This window comes from Eschrichtius robustus, chromosome 2 (genome assembly GCF_028021215.1).
Source record: "Eschrichtius robustus isolate mEscRob2 chromosome 2, mEscRob2.pri, whole genome shotgun sequence".
Taxonomy (NCBI): Eukaryota; Metazoa; Chordata; class Mammalia; order Artiodactyla; family Eschrichtiidae; genus Eschrichtius; species Eschrichtius robustus.
Genome location: NC_090825.1, coordinates 63,277,198 through 63,294,516, shown reverse-complemented (window position 1 = coordinate 63,294,516; position 17,319 = coordinate 63,277,198). Strand labels below are relative to the sequence as shown.

The 17,319-nt window shown below is 41.9% G+C and overlaps 1 protein-coding gene across 4 annotated transcripts in view; it reads left to right on the top strand.

Annotated features, from left to right (window-relative positions):
* The window catches only part of SERINC5 (serine incorporator 5), a 189,095-nt gene that overhangs the window by 157,708 nt on the left and 14,068 nt on the right, over positions 1-17,319 (top strand). For all 4 annotated transcript variants that reach the window (XM_068535578.1, XM_068535577.1, XM_068535580.1 and 1 more), the window contains 6 exons: positions 1,057-1,235; positions 1,709-1,791; positions 3,231-3,324; positions 9,826-10,037; positions 11,602-11,697; positions 14,153-14,279. In XM_068535578.1, the coding sequence (XP_068391679.1) occupies positions 1,057-1,235; positions 1,709-1,791; positions 3,231-3,324; positions 9,826-10,037; positions 11,602-11,697; positions 14,153-14,279 (791 nt within the window). The remainder of the gene's footprint in view (positions 1-1,056; positions 1,236-1,708; positions 1,792-3,230; positions 3,325-9,825; positions 10,038-11,601; positions 11,698-14,152; positions 14,280-17,319) is intronic.

The window sequence follows — 17,319 nt, the reverse complement described above, 5'->3', positions numbered from 1 at the left end:
TGGTCAGCTTTGATGTTGGTAAGAAGCAAGTTTTTTTTTTTAAACACTGACTAAATCTTTATTTTCTGACATTAATAGAAACGTGCTGCTTGTTCTCATAATGTAAGATTTTAATTATTCTGAAAATGTAAGTGGGTTTTACATTAAAACCTTCTAATTGTACTAGAATAAACCATTATCAACATTTATCAGAAGATTAAGGTCCATAATTAAGAGCTCCAGTGGATCAAGAAAAAAATCCAATTAACTGCCAATTCACAGAGAATAATACAAATGGCCATAAATTTAAGAAAAGATGTGAACCTTACTAGTGATGAGGAAGACAGGACATTAAAACAAGATAGTGTTTTTTAACCTTTAAATTTGGTGCTCAGGTTGGGAATGTGAGCAGTCGCAAATATTACTGGTAGGATGTAAATGCAGCCCTTAAAAGTGTGATTTGACTTTATCTCTTGAAATTTTAAAATGTAGATACTCCTTGACCCACCGATTTCATTTCCAGGTCAGGAGCTTATCCTATATAAATAATGGCATATGTGCAATTATTCTCTATATTTATGAATTTCAAGAAAAATATACCCGTGGGACTTCCCTGGTGGTCCAGTGGGTAAGCCTCCGAGCTCCCAATGCAGGAGGCCTGGGTTCGATCCCTGGTTGGGGAACTAGATCCCACAGGCCGCAACTAAGAAATCTGCAGGCCGCAACGATAGATTCCGCATGCCACAACTAAGACCGGCGTAGCAAAAATGAATGAATGAATGAATAAAGAAAAATATACCTGTGTATTATAAATATCATTTTTTAAAACTCTGATGCTGGATTTCAGAATTCATTAGGAGTAAGTGGAGGTGGAGTGGTATGTTATGAGCACTATATTTTTAAGAAAGATTCAGAGAAAGAAAGAGGTCTTTGGAAGAGAGACTTTCTTCTCAGTCTTAATTTCTCTCTGCACATGGTGTATTTCACACTGGATTTTGACTTGTAGGCTGAAAGAACACTCCATGGCAGCCCTTCTTTTCCTAGTTTTAACAAATGACTTTTTCTCTTTTTCTTCAGATCCCTTTTTTCGAGGATATCTGTAAAGGCATTAAAGCTGGCGACACCTGTGAGAAGCTGGTGGGGTATTCTGCAGTATATAGAGTCTGTTTTGGAATGGCCTGTTTCTTCTTTATATTCTGCCTCCTGACCTTGAAAATCAACAACAGTAAAAGTTGTAGAGCCTATATTCACAATGGGTGAGTCTTTTTGGGGATCCTTTCACCGTTCCTTATATTCAGAGCAACATTCCAGGACCTCTTCCACTCTTCAGACCCTCTGACTGCTTTCCTCTGGTTGAAACTGTTGACACTGATTTTAGGGAAGGTGGAACTGATGCTTACCACCACACAGTGGCCTAAGAACTGGAATCCTATTTGTAACACCTGGTACCATGATGAGAAATGCTTTGGAGATAAGAGTTTATTTCTTGTACCAAGAGCTTCCCCCAGGTCACTTCCACCCCTGCAACAAAATGGTTTTGCACAATCAGGCCACACCGAAGTCTAATTATGAGAAAAGGCAGTCTCCCGTCACTTAATTACTTCCCCTCCATTTGGAGAGAACAGAATCGTGAATTGACACGCTTACCTCTAAGAGGTCTTTTGTCCTTCCTTGAATATCATTTAAATACATTTCCTTTTTTTTTTTTTTTTTTTTTCTTCCCCTCCAGCTTTTGGTTCTTTAAACTTCTGCTGTTGGGGGCCATGTGCTCAGGAGCCTTCTTCATTCCAGATCAGGAGACCTTTCTAAATGGTACAAATGGGGTATTGGGGGTATCTATTTATTGTGTTTTTATTCACTTTGTAAAACCGTTCGAAAGCGTAGTCCGGGGTGCCTTTGATATTGTAGGTTACTAACTTTCTTGTAGCTTAAAAAAAAAAAATCCTGCCTCAGCTGCCCACACTTCACCCACCCTCTGTACTTCCTCCCCCCTCCCACCCCCCGCCGCTTCTCCCTCCCTGGGAGGGGTGAGAGGACCTTTAGTTACTCTACCGGTTGAAGAATTGAAATTAAGGTTATTAGCCTGAAGGGAAAATGAAGCACTTAAAACTTGTTTGAAAACTAGTTTAGCATGTCAGCGTGACCCAGGGGGACCTTGTTCTTTCTGAGCACTGCACACAAACTTAGGGCTTCTTAGCAGCTTTAAATCTGCTGTAGCTATAATGGGGTGAGAAAGGCATCCTCCAGACTATCTCTAAACTCGCCTTATGTGAAAATGTATTAACACTGAATTATATTCCTTATTGATAGAACCTACCAAAATTATTTAATATAAAGCATTCAATCATAGCTGAAACAAGGGGCCCTTCTTCATATGAGGTAGGGAGGGGAAAAAAAGCCTGAGTTTTAGAGGTTCAGAACACTGTTCAGACCCAAATGGATTCACTTTCCTTATTAAGATAGTAAAAATATTCACATTGTGAAGAAGGAACAGCCATAGTCCCTCAAATAGCCACATACCAGGCTCCAGATAGTTTCTTAGGGTCATACCGGTTTTATGTACTCCTTAAGGAAGTTGTATCCAAGTTGTCTTTTTACCTAAAATACTGGTAACTAGTTTTCTATTCTCCACAGAGGTCCTTATATATATTAGGATAATATATTTAGAATGGGACGGGACCTAGCTGTCCATCCTCTAGCACAGCTCAGTCGTATTATAGACAACCCAGAGATGTGATGCGCTTATCCAAGGTTTGGGCTTCTCTGTGGCCGAGCCAGAAGTAGAACCTGAGTCCGTGGCCCCCCATTTGAACCTCATTTCCTCACTGGACATTGGTGGGTCTCTATCCGGTAAAATTTGAATCCTTGGTTTTTCTGGCATTGTGTGATTTTACTTTTAAATTGAGGGTCATTGTTGATTTTATGAATTACTGCATCTGTTAGGATATCTGGCATTTATTTATAGCATGGAGGTGAAGCTTGGATGCTGTGGTGCCAGATTGCCTGTGTTCACATCCCAGCCCCACCCTTTACTGGCTATGGGACCTCGTCAACTTACGTGTAGACTCTCAGTTTTTCTCATCTGTAAAGTGGGTGTAATAGTAGTACCCACTTTGTAGGGTTGTGTGGGAATTAAATGTGTTACTGGTACAGGGAGCCTGCAGTAAAAACTAACTGTAGTCATTACTCTCTTTTGAGTTAAACACTTGGGACAGTCACCTCATCTCCTTTCGGACGGTCTTCTTTTGCAGCCTGGCGCTATGTGGGAGCCGTCGGAGGCTTCCTGTTCATAGGCATCCAGCTCCTCTTACTTGTGGAGTTTGCACATAAATGGAACAAGAACTGGTATGTGCCTTTATGGAGAGCTTCCACGTGAACTCACTCTCTGACTCAGAGAAAGTGCCCAGTGTTGACAGAGGCTCTGCCCCGAGTTGTATTGCCAGGGATTAGCAGCCTGCTTACACCAAAAACAATTTTTGCTTGTTCTCTCCCTTTCTTCCTGCTCTTTGGACCTCTTCATTTACTCCTCTCCCATACTGTTTTTCTCGCCTTTCTACTTTTCCTTTTTCCACTTCATTTCTTTTCACTCTTTGGCTCTCTTTTGCCTGCACCCTCTCATTTGGGCTCTAAGACTTAGCCACACTCAACCCCACTGCTGGCACCTCGCAGCCCCTGCTCCATGCTTGCGTTAGTGGCTGAAAATTTGGGTAGGCTTTATCTTAGGCGCCCATCCTTAGGAGATTAAAAAGAAAAAAGTACTTTGGAGCTGGAGGTTCATTTTCTGCAAAGAATATTCAATGAAATAGTGCTTTTCTTTTTAAAAAAAATTTTGTTCCTTCTCAACTGCCTAAGAGGGGAAGGACCCCTTCATAAGGAAGATCTGTTGTTCTACCTTAGAAAGCCTCCTCGACTTTAAAAAAAAATACAGACCCTTTTTAAGTGCCTTGAAAATAGAATTCACATCCTAGAATACATGGGAAATGCCAAACTATTAATGGCTCGTTTTATTTCTTGCTGAGCCACATTGAGGAAATGACAGCTAGGCAAGGGTCCAGCTCCTTCAGTGCTAAGGCCAGGTTGACTCTCTTTGTGACCTCTGGGCAAAGCACTGAAGTGCTCTGTCTTACTTTACTTATAAAATATGAATGAAAATAACTGCCCGCTATATCTAGTAAGGCTTTTGTAGTTTTGTAGATTTTGTAGGCATCACGTTATTTTGTACTGTTTGGGCGGGGGATCTGAAAGTTCTATATGAATGTGAATTTTATTTTTTATTTTGGATAAAACAAAATATACTGTCCAAATTCTCTCAAAACGCTTTTCATCCTGATTATATTCCTCAGCTTGGTGGTAGTAGTAGTTGTTTTGTTTTGGTTTTGTTTTTTTGAAAATCGAATCATGAGATGCCTGAGTGAAAAGATAGTGTTAACCATTTTATTATTTGGTAAATATTGGAGTAAGCACCCAAATGCCAATTTAAAAATGTTTACAGCACATTGAATAGTCATACAGGTAGCACTACAGGCGTGTTTTGGTATTTTTTCAAATCTTTTTTTTTTTTTTGGGTGGGGGCCACGCTGCGCGGCATGTGGGAATCTTAGCTCCCTGACCCGGGATTGAACCCGCGCCCCCTGCATTGGAAGTGCAGAGTCCTAACCACTGGACTGCCGTGGAACTCCCCTCAAATCTTAATCTCTATGATAATACAGATTTCTAGGTGTGAGTACATATATAAGTTTAATATTGCATGCTGTCCTGCATTTTGGGTCATCTCTGAAACCTAGTATGTTTGGGGCTTCTACTAGATCTTGTTTCGAGGCAGCAAAGTTTTCCTAAAGGTAAGTCAAATGGTTGACTATAGTTCTATGTGACTCTGTTCTCAGTTATGCAGAAGAAATATGCACAGTAAGTTGGAAATGCATTTTAATTGATTAAATACCATTCTTTCCATTGATGATGATTCTTTTTTTTGGGGGGGGGGTGGCGGGGGCTGCTGCACCATGTGGCTTGTGGGATTTTAGTTCCCAGACCAGGGATCAAACCCGGGCCCTCGGCAGTAAAAACATGGAATCCTAACCACTGGACTACCAAGGAATTCCCTGGTGATTCTTAAGTACTTTCATTCTGAATTTTTTATTTGACAAAATGAATGCATCACCCTAAGTTTTTTCTAAAATTTTTACAAGTAAACTTCGAGTAAGGAACTTCATGGTAAAATATCAACATCTTTGATACTGAGTGCCTGGTTTGCCCATTAAATAGTATGTTCTCTTGAGAATACTTGTGCTTTTTTTTACTCTGACTTTAATGTTTTGATTGATTCTGAAGCCATTTTCTGGGACTAATTATCGATGCCAGGTTTTAACAGGCATTTTGGAAGAGTTTGATTGCTTTAAAAACTTTCCAGAAACCACCCAATAGGAACGGCTTAAGAGCTTTGCAACGATTGATGTTGCTGTTGTCCCGGCTTTGAGGCCAGTGTCCCAACAAAATCTCTTTTGTCTACGTACGCACAGCTGGTTGGTCGGCCTAAAATTAGGATTAAGCTAGGAAACGTACAAGTATTGTTATTTTTATGTAAATTCATCTAATTTAGTTTTTTTTTGGTGTGTTTCTTAACAGAGATTCTTGCTTACAAGGTTAGTCTAGAAAATATAATACCTGTATCACTCTTCATGGAACAACCAAAATTTTTCTTCCCTTTTCCTTTCTTTTTTTTTTCTCTCCTTTTGTAAAGATCTTGAGAAGGAGAATACCCGAAAAGCAGTAGGATAGAAAGGGCATGGGCCTGGACACAAATGCTGCAGATTTTAGTGCCCCTGGCTCTCTGGCTGTTTTACTTGAGGCATATGACTTGGCCTCTCTGACCTCAGTTTTTTTTTTACCTGAAAAATGTTGTGGGTGGGTGATGTTTCATGTGTTTTGTTCTTTTGTTAAAAGGTAAGCTGGGGCATATTAAAATTTTTTTAAGAGTTTGTCCGAGCAAAATTTGATTCAAATTGGGCACCCTCCAATCTGGCAGATAGAAAGGAGCTCCGAGGAGCTGTACTAAATAAAAGACATTTATAGGCAGCAGAGAGCAGGGACAAGGAAGTAATATTAGGCAAAAAAGCAGGTTGGTTATTGTGAGGTAACTTTCCTTCAGGGGATGGCAGGCGTCTGCCAGTTAGGTGACCTAACTAGTGCTGATCAGGGGATTCCGGATTGACTGGTTTAAGATTCCGTTTCTGGGAGAGCTGAAACTCTAAGCTGTGTTGGTTTGGTGATGTGGGGCTTAGCATAAGCGACTCCTTTCTAAGCCTGTTGTCTTGTTTTTGACACTTTCTAGGTCAATTTTTATAACTCGAACCATCAGTTCTATATCAAAACTGAAATAACAGGGACTTTCCTGGTGGTGCAGTGGTTAAGAATCTGCCTGCCAATGTAGGGGACTTGGGTTCGAGTCTTGGTCTGGGAAGATTCCCACATACCGCAGAGCAACTAAGCCCATGTGCCACAACTACTGAGCCTGCACTCTAGAGCCCGTGAGCCACAACTACTGAGCCTGTGTGCCACAACTACTGAAGCCCGCGCACCTAGAGCCCATGCTCCGCAACAAGAGAAGCCACTGCAATGAGAAGCCCGTGCACCTCAACGAAAACCCAACGCCTCCAATAAATAGATAAATAAATAAATAAATTTATTTAAAAAAAAAACTGAAATAACAAAAAGTAAACAGTATATTTAGGTGTTTCTTTTTTGGGGGGAGTTGCATTTTTTTTTTAAATTAATTAATTAATTTTTATTTTTTTGGCTGCATTGGGTCTTTCTCTAGTTGCAGCGAGCGGGGGCTACTCTTCATTGCGGTGCGCGGGCCTCTCATTGCGGTGGCTTCTCTTGTTGTGGAGCATGGGCTCTAGGCACACGGGCTTCAGTAGTTGTGGCTCGCGGGCTCTAGAGCGCAGGCTCAGTAGTTGTGGTGCGCGGGCTTAGTTGCTCCGCGGCACGTGGAATCTTCCCGGACCAGGGCTTGAACCCATATCCCCTACATTGGCAGGCGGATTCTTAACCACTGCACCACCAGGGAAGCCCTATTTAGGTATTTCTAATGAAGACCCATTTTCTAGATTTTATTTATTTATTTATTAGATTTTCTAGATTTTAAATTAATGTTGTTGTTGGGTTTTGTTTACTCCTAACCCTCACCCGAAGCCTGAGCCCAGCCATCTTTCCTAACCTGATAACCTGCTTGCTTCTGTGTCCATACACTCCTCCCCGCTGCCCGGTCTTTTTCTAATCTCCATCCAAGTGCTTCTTATTGAGCACTGATTCAAAATTTTTGGAGTATTAACTGTGTGCCGGGCACCAAGAGTATAAAGGTAAATAAGTCACAGCACTTATTTGGGGTGTCTATAGCAGATGTCATTGGGAGGACCAATTGAGTCTGGAGCAGCAGGAATCACAGCCACTCTGCCACCATTGCTGCACCCAGTTATTCTCTAACAGTTGGCAGTCCTTGCACCCGTATTCATTAAGCACCTATTATTTGCCGGGCACTCGACAGTAGGAGAGCAGCAGTGAATGCAACCGTGTCCTGCTCTGTGGAGCGTACATTCTCCTGGGGAGAGGGGGGATAGATAATCAACTTATAATCAAGCAAATACGACTAGGTTCAATGACGAAAAGTGCTCTGGAGAAAAAGAAAGCAGGGTATGGGAGTTGGGGCGAGCAGAGCAGGGAAAGGCTTTCATGACGAGGTGTGAGGGAGACGAGGGAAGTTGGGGAGAGCCTAAGGCAGGATTGTGCTGGCTTCTTTAAGGGGCACAGGGACATCCACTGTGGCTGGACCCCAGTGGTGAGGGAAGGGTGCAAGAGATGAAATCAGAGACGGCCCTGGGCTGGCTCATGAAGGGCTTCTGGGACCATCATGCAAGGGCACTAGAGAGATGGAGTCTAATGCACATTTTAAGTTGAGAAAAGATGAGAGGGGGTTACAGGTGCAAGTAAGGAGACTAGTGGGAGGTGATCCAGGTGAGGGACGAGGTGGCTTGGAGCCACATGGTAGCAGCAGTCAGATTCTGATATAGTCTGAAGTTGGAACCAGTGGAATTTGCTGCTGGGGATGGCATGGTGGTGGGGAGAGGACAGGAGCAGGGAGAGAAAAAGACAGCGGTCAAGAGCAACTGCAGTTCTTTAATCTCCCCCCACCCCCACCCCTAATGAGAAGAATGGAATTGCCGTGTTCTGAGGTTGGGAAGATCATAGAAGAGCACATTTGGGGATGGAGGTTTGAATATTGGGAAGTTAATCTGGACCTGCTGAATTTGACATGCAGATTAGACCTCCAAGTGGAGACATTAACAGTTGGATAATAGGAGCCTGGAGTTGAGCGGAGAGGTTAGGGTTGAAGATTTAACCTTGGGAATCTGAGCATAAATTAACTGTTAAGAAAATCCTTCTTATACTAATAACGTAGCCCAAAAGACTAGTGAGGAAACAGCTGGACCCCACCTACACACTGGTCAGCAGTGTTCACCTTTTTCTACATAATCCATTTTCTCTCCATGTCATCGATTACCATTTGGCTCCTTCCTTTCTCTAGTTTCATTTTCTCTTCATTTGCTTTGTGTGCCTTCTCTGTGAGAATAACTCTGTGGTCATCGGAGCACCTGGCTCAGTTTCAGGAATATGATGGTCATTGTCATTTTGGCCTTTCCTCCCTGTTTTCTTTGTCTCCGGCTGCAGTAACTTCATAATTGGAACATTTTAGCTGGGTTGCTTGAACACTTTCCGGCTTTGTGAAGACCTTAAGTATGCTGCTTTCTCTGTGAAGGTTTGTGAGAGTGTGGTTACAAAGGGCAATTGAATCCTGAGGCAGACGACAGTGATTCAGTCCATCCCCCTGTTGTTGTTCTGTCCTCTTCATTTAGCAACAATAAGCACTCTTTTCTTTGTTCTGAACGGTTTCTGTAGATTGTGAAATCACTACTTATTTCTCCCATCCCTTTATTAATGTTTATATAAACCAGAGAGCACATTAACCTCCTCTTTTAGATTCTTTATTGTAAATCCCATTAAAATTTTTACTCTTTTGCCGGCTGATTTTATTCTCCCCCCACCCCGCCCCTTTTTTTTTTTTTTTGGCTGTGCTGCGTGGCTTGCGGGATCTTAGTTCCCCAACCAGGAATTGAACCTGGGCCCCTGGCAGTGAGAGCACTGAGTCCTAACCACTGGACCACCAGGGAATTCCTGTCTTCACTTTTTCTAATGTCAAACTTCTCCTTAATCATACCTGGCATTGTTTGGGAGAAGCAGTACTAGTAGAGATTCTCCTTTTCAGTGCAGGGACAGAAGAGCTGAGGTCAGCCAGTCTTTCTCCGGGTGAAGTTCATTTGCTTCTCTCTCCCTGAAGAGAAGATGAGCATCAGCAGGAGCTGCTGGCAGCGCTTGGCGTAAGAGACTGGCACCTCCAGGCTCTGTGTTTATGGGGAAAGCTCAAACTCCAGCAAAGAGCCACTTTTTAATACTGCCAAAACCTGTCCCAGGGTAATTGACATCCAGAATGGGGAAGCTAGAATAAAGTCTGTGGTATATTCATTTTACTTGGTGAATAATACACTTGAGTCAAAGATGGAATGTTTTCAGTGTTTAGAAAAAATTCTATGCTTGAGCCAAGAAGTTTTTACATATTTACCTGTACCTTCGAGCTTCTAGTCGGTAAAATGATAGGCCTTCTGGATAACTCATTACTATGGCCTGGGGCCTGATAGCATTAGTTAATAATGCCTGAGGGATGGTAGATGCTGTCGGAGAATCAACTGACCTGTCTTCTCTCCCCTTCCTCTTCTCCACTTCCTGGAGAAACAGGACCGCAGGCACAGCTAGCAACAAGCTGTGGTACGCCTCTCTGTCCCTGGTGACTCTCATCATGTACTCCATCGCCACGGGAGGCTTGATTTTGATGGCAGTGTTTTATACACAGAAAGATGGTTGCGTGGAAAATAAAATTCTTCTGGGGATAAACGGAGGCCTGTGTCTGCTTATTTCAGCGGTAGCCATCTCACCCTGTGTCCAAAATCGTAAGCACAGTTTTTTTCCGTTCTTCCTTATTCATATTATAAATGTCTTTGAGCAACACCCCTCCCTTTTTGGAAATTATGGTCATTCCTTAATTTACCACGGGTGGGTCAGCAATAGGAAAGGTGGGACCCCAGTGTCCCCTTCATGCCCCACACTGGGGCGAATGTGATAGTCACGCATGCCTTGTGTCCAAGATTTGAGTGTAATGAAGCCAATAAATAAGGAGATAGATGTTGCCATTACATAATGTACTACAAGGAGCCTTTCAATGGAAAACACCTTGAGTGGATATTTAGCTCTTCCGTGTGATCTCTGTGTAAAACTTGAATGAGTGAGAAGGCTACGGAAGGAGCTGTTTTGCGGCTCATCTTTCACTTAAGACCCCTGTGGACCACAAATTGAGGACAGCGTGGTCCCAGAGTCAGGAAGCAGGAAATCCGATCCTGGCTCTGCCGGCAGCTAGCTCCGGGAGCTAACCTTTCTCATATCCCGGTCCTTCCTCTGCAAAGCCAACAGAAACCTGTGAGCCTCATCTTGCTCATGCTTGTTTCAAAGCCAAAAGGAAGAGATGATCGAAGTTCATTATTGAAATTGAGACTGTTATTACTCCTCCAGTTCCTTTAATTGATCAATTAAGAATTTCCTAAAGCATTAGTATTCAGATTAAAATATTCTTTGGGTTAAATCCTACTTTTTGAAATAGTTATAATATTTTGAAATATTTGGTTTAATGCCATTAATTGTTAAGGTGAGTCTTATTCCCATGCCAAAGAGCAACATTATAAAAGGGCCTATTTTTTACCTTTATTGGTCATTATAATTTAATAATTATAACTCTGGGCATAAATTTAATCAGAGGGAAGACTGGGTAAAACTAAATCCTTTTATGTCTGCAGGTGGTTGAAAATTTCACCAAAAAAAGGATGAATCCCTTTTATCACATCTTGGTTACTCTCAACCATCCAAACAGTTTAATTTAAATATTGTAACATTGAAGCCCTTTTCCCAGTGAATGCTCAGTCCCATAGCCTTCTTCTTTGGTTTGGACCAGCTCTGGTATTCCCAAAGGTTTTTTGTCCATTGACAGATACGAGCTTTTTCCCACTGTCATGGACTATGTGTGTCTGATGGCCTTGTTGAATCTGGAATCCAGGCCCACCCTATAAAATCCATCATTTACCCCACTAAGCTATGTGATGTCACAAATAACAACGGTAAATTTTCTTTGGAGATTTTGTGATTTAAGAACTAACGTTATGAACCTCAGGGAGACCAGGCAATATGTTTCAGTACAGCTGTAGTTATTATCAAAATAGGGTGTTGGGAGAGAACTCGGCAGAACTTGTCGTCTCTAAAACAGCAGTTAGGTTCAGTGTATCACTCCCCGCCCCGCCCCCTCCCCAAATGTTTTGGTGTCGTCTGAGAAACACATTACGTACCTCTTCTTACCTTGAAGGGTGGGGCTCCAAGTTGGAGGGATATCATTTGGGAGAGACCTGTTTTTTTAAGGCACATATGCTTTCTCATCATTGATTTAAAACGCTGTCTCTTCTCATTCTCCAGGACAGCCGCACTCTGGGTTACTGCAGTCGGGTCTCATCAGCTGCTACGTCACGTATCTCACGTTCTCAGCTCTGTCCAGCAAACCTGTAGAAGTAGGTAAGCCGGCTTGTTAGGGAGCCTGTGCTTGCAGGATGAATAGTGTCATTTGTGGAGTGAGCACTGTGTCTCTGTGAGCTATCGTTTCAGTATCAGGGATACGACACATCAAAATAGATGATCTAGACTTCTTCATTAAATGACGTCCTCAACATGGGATATGAACATGAAACTTCCTTCTCCTGAGTCTTCCTGCTGTTCAGGAAAGACATGAACTAAGGAGGGCTGTTGAGTTTGCTTTGAGGCCTAATCTGCATTTTCCTGCTCAGAAATACTCAAATGTTCAAGAAATAATCAGAATTTTCAAGAAAAATTTGTTTGCTCTCTTTATTTTTTTATTATTATTTTTAGATGGTTATTAATTGTTTTTAGGTGGTCATTTCTCTGACTGTAACGGAGAGAGTAGAAAGAGCGTGGGAGTGGTTCTGCCGCTTAAGTAACTTGTATAAAGTCACTTACTTTTCTCTCCCTAGATATCTCGCCTTTAAAATAAGATTTTTTTTTTTTGGTTGCATCTGGTCTTTGTTGCTACACGCGGGCTTTCTGTAGTTGCAGGAGCGGAGGCTACTCTTCGTTGTGATGCGCGGGCTTCTCATTGCAGTGGCTTCTCTTGTTGCAGAGCAGGGGCTCTAGGCGCACGGGCTTCAGTAGTTGTGGCTCGTGGGCTCTAGAACGCAGGCTCAGTAGTTGTGGCGCACGGGCTTAGTTGCTCCGTGGCATGTGGGATCCTCCCGGACCAGGGCTCGATCCTGTGTCCCCTGCATTAGCAGGCGGATTCTTAACCACTGCGCCACCAGGGAAGCCCCTAAAATAAGAATTTTAATTATTATTTTAAGAAGATAATTAAATAAAATTCTTCTTTTATAGGGTGGTTTTTAAGAATTCAGTGAGTATGTGTGTGTATATAAGTATAAGTACAGTTCCTGGCATGTAGTAGGTGCTATATAAAGGGTACCTATTATTCTTGTAGAGTAGTTGCAATGAATATTTGAGAACTATAAAAGCACTATTATATTATAAGCTTTCCCAGTAAAGGACCAAATTTTCTTGTGTTGATTTCTATACTTGTTATATTTCATCATCTTTATCACTTTTGTGATACATAAATGTATACTCATATACACGTGAGTATGTTTGGGTACATTTTATCTTATATACATCAGGTTAAATACATGTACTCTCTTTTCTCTAGAATAGAAAATTGAAGTTGTTTTCCTTTTTTAAATTTAGAAAGCAAATGCAAAGATAATTTGGAATTTTAGCCTATACATGTGCTACATATGGGTCTTGCCTTTATAGCTATTTATAGTACAATGCGAATATAATTGTATGTCATATTAAGTATAGTCTATCCTGGATATAATTTTTTTTTAAAAAAAAAAGGTCTATCGTGACTCTAAGTTTATTTAAGTCTAGTCTATTTAAGACTTTTATGAGTGTTTTGACTATTTATGTATTAATCTCTGTTTTTAACTTAACGGGGTTTTTGGTTACAACATTTTTCTTTTTAATGGCAGGTATCACTTAAATACAGAAAAAAACTTTTATTTTTAATTTCGGGTGGTACTACTTAAATAGCAAAGTTCATATTTTGGTCAGTTTTGTAAAGAAAATTTTCATTGGCCTAAGAATAAAGATTCCTTAAACCACAGCACACACAGTTAAGTTTACAGTTTCAAGTGGGAGCACCAGTAATAATTTTAGTCCAACTTTAAACTCTCAGAATGTGCATGTTTGTAAAATGGTTTCTAGCCTGTTATTTTATGTTTATGTTCCTTATTTTTGGGCAGAGTTGGCAAACAGACCCAGCTTGGGTGTTCAAAATTGAAGACTCTGTGATAGATAAAAAGTAAACGACTAGTGATGGTAATATGATACAATTCTTTGTTATGTAGCCTCTCACAATTTTTTAAAGCTCTAGACCATTTGAGGAGGTTCCCAGGTTACAGCCTTAAGATGTCATGACTGTCCTGTTACCGACAGTAAAATGACTTCTCATCTGGGTGGAGGCTGTCGGCCAGATAGCAGTTCCTGCAGGTTCCTGTTTGATGTAATAGTCTCGACGCTCCTCCAGGGAGGACAGACATGGAGGATGCTCTCAGTTAGCTGCATGCTACCTGCCGCCCAATCAACTGAAAAACGACCGAAGTTTACTTTTTACTATTGTTTCAATAGTACTGAAAAATAACACGACTCTTAGAAAGTCCTGGGACTGAAGATCCCTTTAGCACTAAGCTGGAACCCGAGGGTCTTGCTCCGAGAGGCTTCCTAGGTGGCAGAGGGCGCTTCACAGTAGTAACAATCTAGTCTGAGTCGAGTGGGACGGTAGAGGAGAAGCTCCAGTGCTGAGTGTTCACTGTTCTGCGCTGCATGAATTTTCCCAAAGTGAATGCATTCCTGAGCTACAGCGGGCTTTTCTAATTTGGCTGTGATTCCTTTCCCTTTTCTTCACAAGTTCTAGATCAACATGGGAAGAACATCACCATCTGTGTGCCTGACTTTGGTCAGGACCTGTACAGAGACAAAAACTTGGTTGCTGGACTGGGTACCACTCTCTTGTGTGCGTGCATCTTGTATTCCTGGTAAGTTTCAGGAGTTACCTGAGGCCATCTTTGCAGACTTTAAAAGTATAAGAGGAGAATTTAAATACGTTTTAGCAGTGTGAGGCAGCCAAACAAATACCATCTGAGGAAGAGGGAAAATGTAGCCCGAAGTAAAAAGGTTGGTATTACAGCATGAAATCTAGGTGTTTGGACTTCATTTGCCTAACTTGTATTTCTATGAGGTAAATAAAATATATGGTACGTTGCAATCCTTTAGCAGACGGTTGAGTATTACTTGCTAAAGCATTTTTGGAGGGTAAGGGAGCACAAAGTAAGGAAGAGGTGGTATGTGCCAGAATGTTTTGGCAACTTTCTACTCCAGCGGAAATACCGTTTGTTCTCTTGTTGATGGAAAGAGTACAGAGCACTCCATACAGAGTCATTTTGTGCTTGGTCCAGGAAAGACAGGAAGCATCCCTTTTCTTTTATGCTAAAACCCACATTGCTATTAAGGAGGCGAAGTCATTCCTCCAAAAGTAGGTGTGATACATAAACAGGCTGTGTTGCAGATGCTTGGGGTGAGGTTTATTCCACCTTCAAAATCTGTAGAAGATACGAGAAGGAGAAAAGTAAAGGGTAGGAATGATAAGTTTCTTACTTCAGGTACATATTTCACTGATGAGCAAGCTTCCCTTTGACAGTAACCCTTTCATGTTTAGGTTTTACTCCTGTGTTTTACATTTCATTTGTTATATTTCTTCTTCTTTATTTTTATTTAAAAATATTTATTTATTTATGTATGTATGTATGTATGTATGTTGTGCTGGGTCTTAGTTGCGGCACATGGGATCTTCGTTGCGGCACGCGGGCTCTTAGTTGTGGCATGCATGCAGGATCTAGTTCCCCAACCAGGGATCGAACCTGGGCCCCCTGCATTGAGAGCATGGAGTCTTACCCACCGGACCACCAGGGAAGTCCCTCGTTTGTTATATTTCAGTGTCTAAAAATTTCAGCTAGTCACAGGCACATGGTAATCTTCCTCTGGCCGAAACTGTACCATCCTGGTGGTGATAGCTTGTATAAATAGAATGTCTCTCTGAGCATGTTGGCTTTTTCTCGTAGAGCTTCTAACACCCCCTAATGCCATAGAGAGGGACCAACAGACATAGACATAGACGACAGACGTAGACAAGAGAACTGAGTTTTATAAAGCACGTGTTCACAGTCATGCATCAAGCTTGCAAATGCGTGCAAGCTCTCAGCCTGTCTGTGATGTGGTGACAGCCTCTCCATGCTGCAGCAGAAGGGACTGTGGTGACCGGGTTTCTGGCCTTGCACCGTTATTAATTCCATACTTGTTCACTGATTCGGGCCCTCATCAATGAATGTTTTCAGGAAACTCATAAAGGCCACCCACATTTTAATCCTGATTCTTAGCCCTTCCTTTCTTAAGATTTTCCTTCCTGAGTCTGTTATTGTTGGGCTTTGGGGAGAAGTGTCAGCAACATGGCTAATTTTACGATTTGTCACTCACGTTTTTTTCTGTATTGGTATGTAAAAAAATATTGGTAAATCCAGTGAGGAGAAAGTAGGTTACTAAACTATAAGTGTAGAATATTCCATTTTAGAAATAAAATATAGTTGTATTTACACATGTAGAAAAACTCCTGGAAGGAGATAAACCAAGCTTGTAAGAGTGGTGGTATTAGAGATAACTTTTTTTCCTGTTTTTTTCTAAAAAAAAAATTTTTTTTTTTTTTTACAGTGAGCTAGTGTTTCTTTTGTTTGTACTATCAGGAAAAAAAAGCTGTAAAGATATTTGTTAGAATAAAATCATATGTGTTTTGAGTTGCTGAATGCCTAATCCTGCATGATAAAAAATGTTTGTGCCCTGAGATATAAATAGGGCATAGATTTGCTATAAGCCCATCAATGGAAAAGATGGCAAAAATGCTATTTAATGTGCTGATAGAACTGCCACCAGTTGGTGTGGAATTTCCACCCTGTTAGATTTTCACTGCCACCCTTGAGTGAGAAATGATGAATAAAACATGGCTCCTTTTGGAATTTAGAGGCACTTTAGTGGAGGTTGGTAAGGTCTAATCTGATATTCCCAAAAGATAATAACTTTCAAAGCTGACAGCTGCTACTTAACATCTGTCTAAATGCCAGTAACAAGCATTTTTGAATGCTGGTAACCAAACTGCAAAACCGTAGAGCGCAAAGGAACGAGGAGACAGAAACAGCAGCCACACCGAGTGCAGATGAGGAGTAGACAGGCAGCTCCAGGGTACTGGTGGAACACACGGCACGAACACACTGCCTGGTGAAGGCAGGTGATTCCTCAGGGGTCAGTGAGGTGCTGCGCAGGGTGGGGTGAGGGTGTCTGAGGGACTGATGTTTGCTCTGATTACCCACCACAGCTCCAGGAGGAATGGGCTTTGAGAACTTGATACTAAGCATCTTGGAGCTCAAGGGGTACTGAGTTCAGCCTAGGAGGGCCTTAAACGGGGAGGCGTGAGAGGCGGCACAATTAGGAGTGTTTCAAATCTTGACTTTCCTAGACTCAGAGGATTGAGAGATTGGAAGATATTACAGAAGGAGGCTGCCCTGCCTGGGCGAAAACTGTCATTTGAAGATGATTGCAGGAATATCTAGAATTCTCCATAGAATCTGTAGGAAGCCAGAAGATCGGGTGGTGTGTGCATTGAAGGGAGAAGAAATCACCTATTTTCAATGGAAGTCCAGGGTTGCTTGGGATTGGGGTTCACTTTTTTTGGTAAGATCTTAGAGGCTCACTGTGCTATGTTCTCACCCAACTGGAGTCTCCTCACCCCCGACATACTCTCTCTCTCTCTCAAACACTTCTTTAGGAGGCTCTCATGATGACCTCCAGTCTCAGTTTCTGGCTGTCTGTCCCAAGTCCTGCTTCTGGGCACTCACTGTCAGGATGTTTTACTCTTGGCTGTCTTAGCTTGGAAGAAGGGCTCAGCCAAAACCCACTCCCCAGCTTTCCAACTGAGGCTGCCCTTTCTCCCAAAGCCTCTTCTACTGTACCCAGGCATTACGCTGTAAAGAA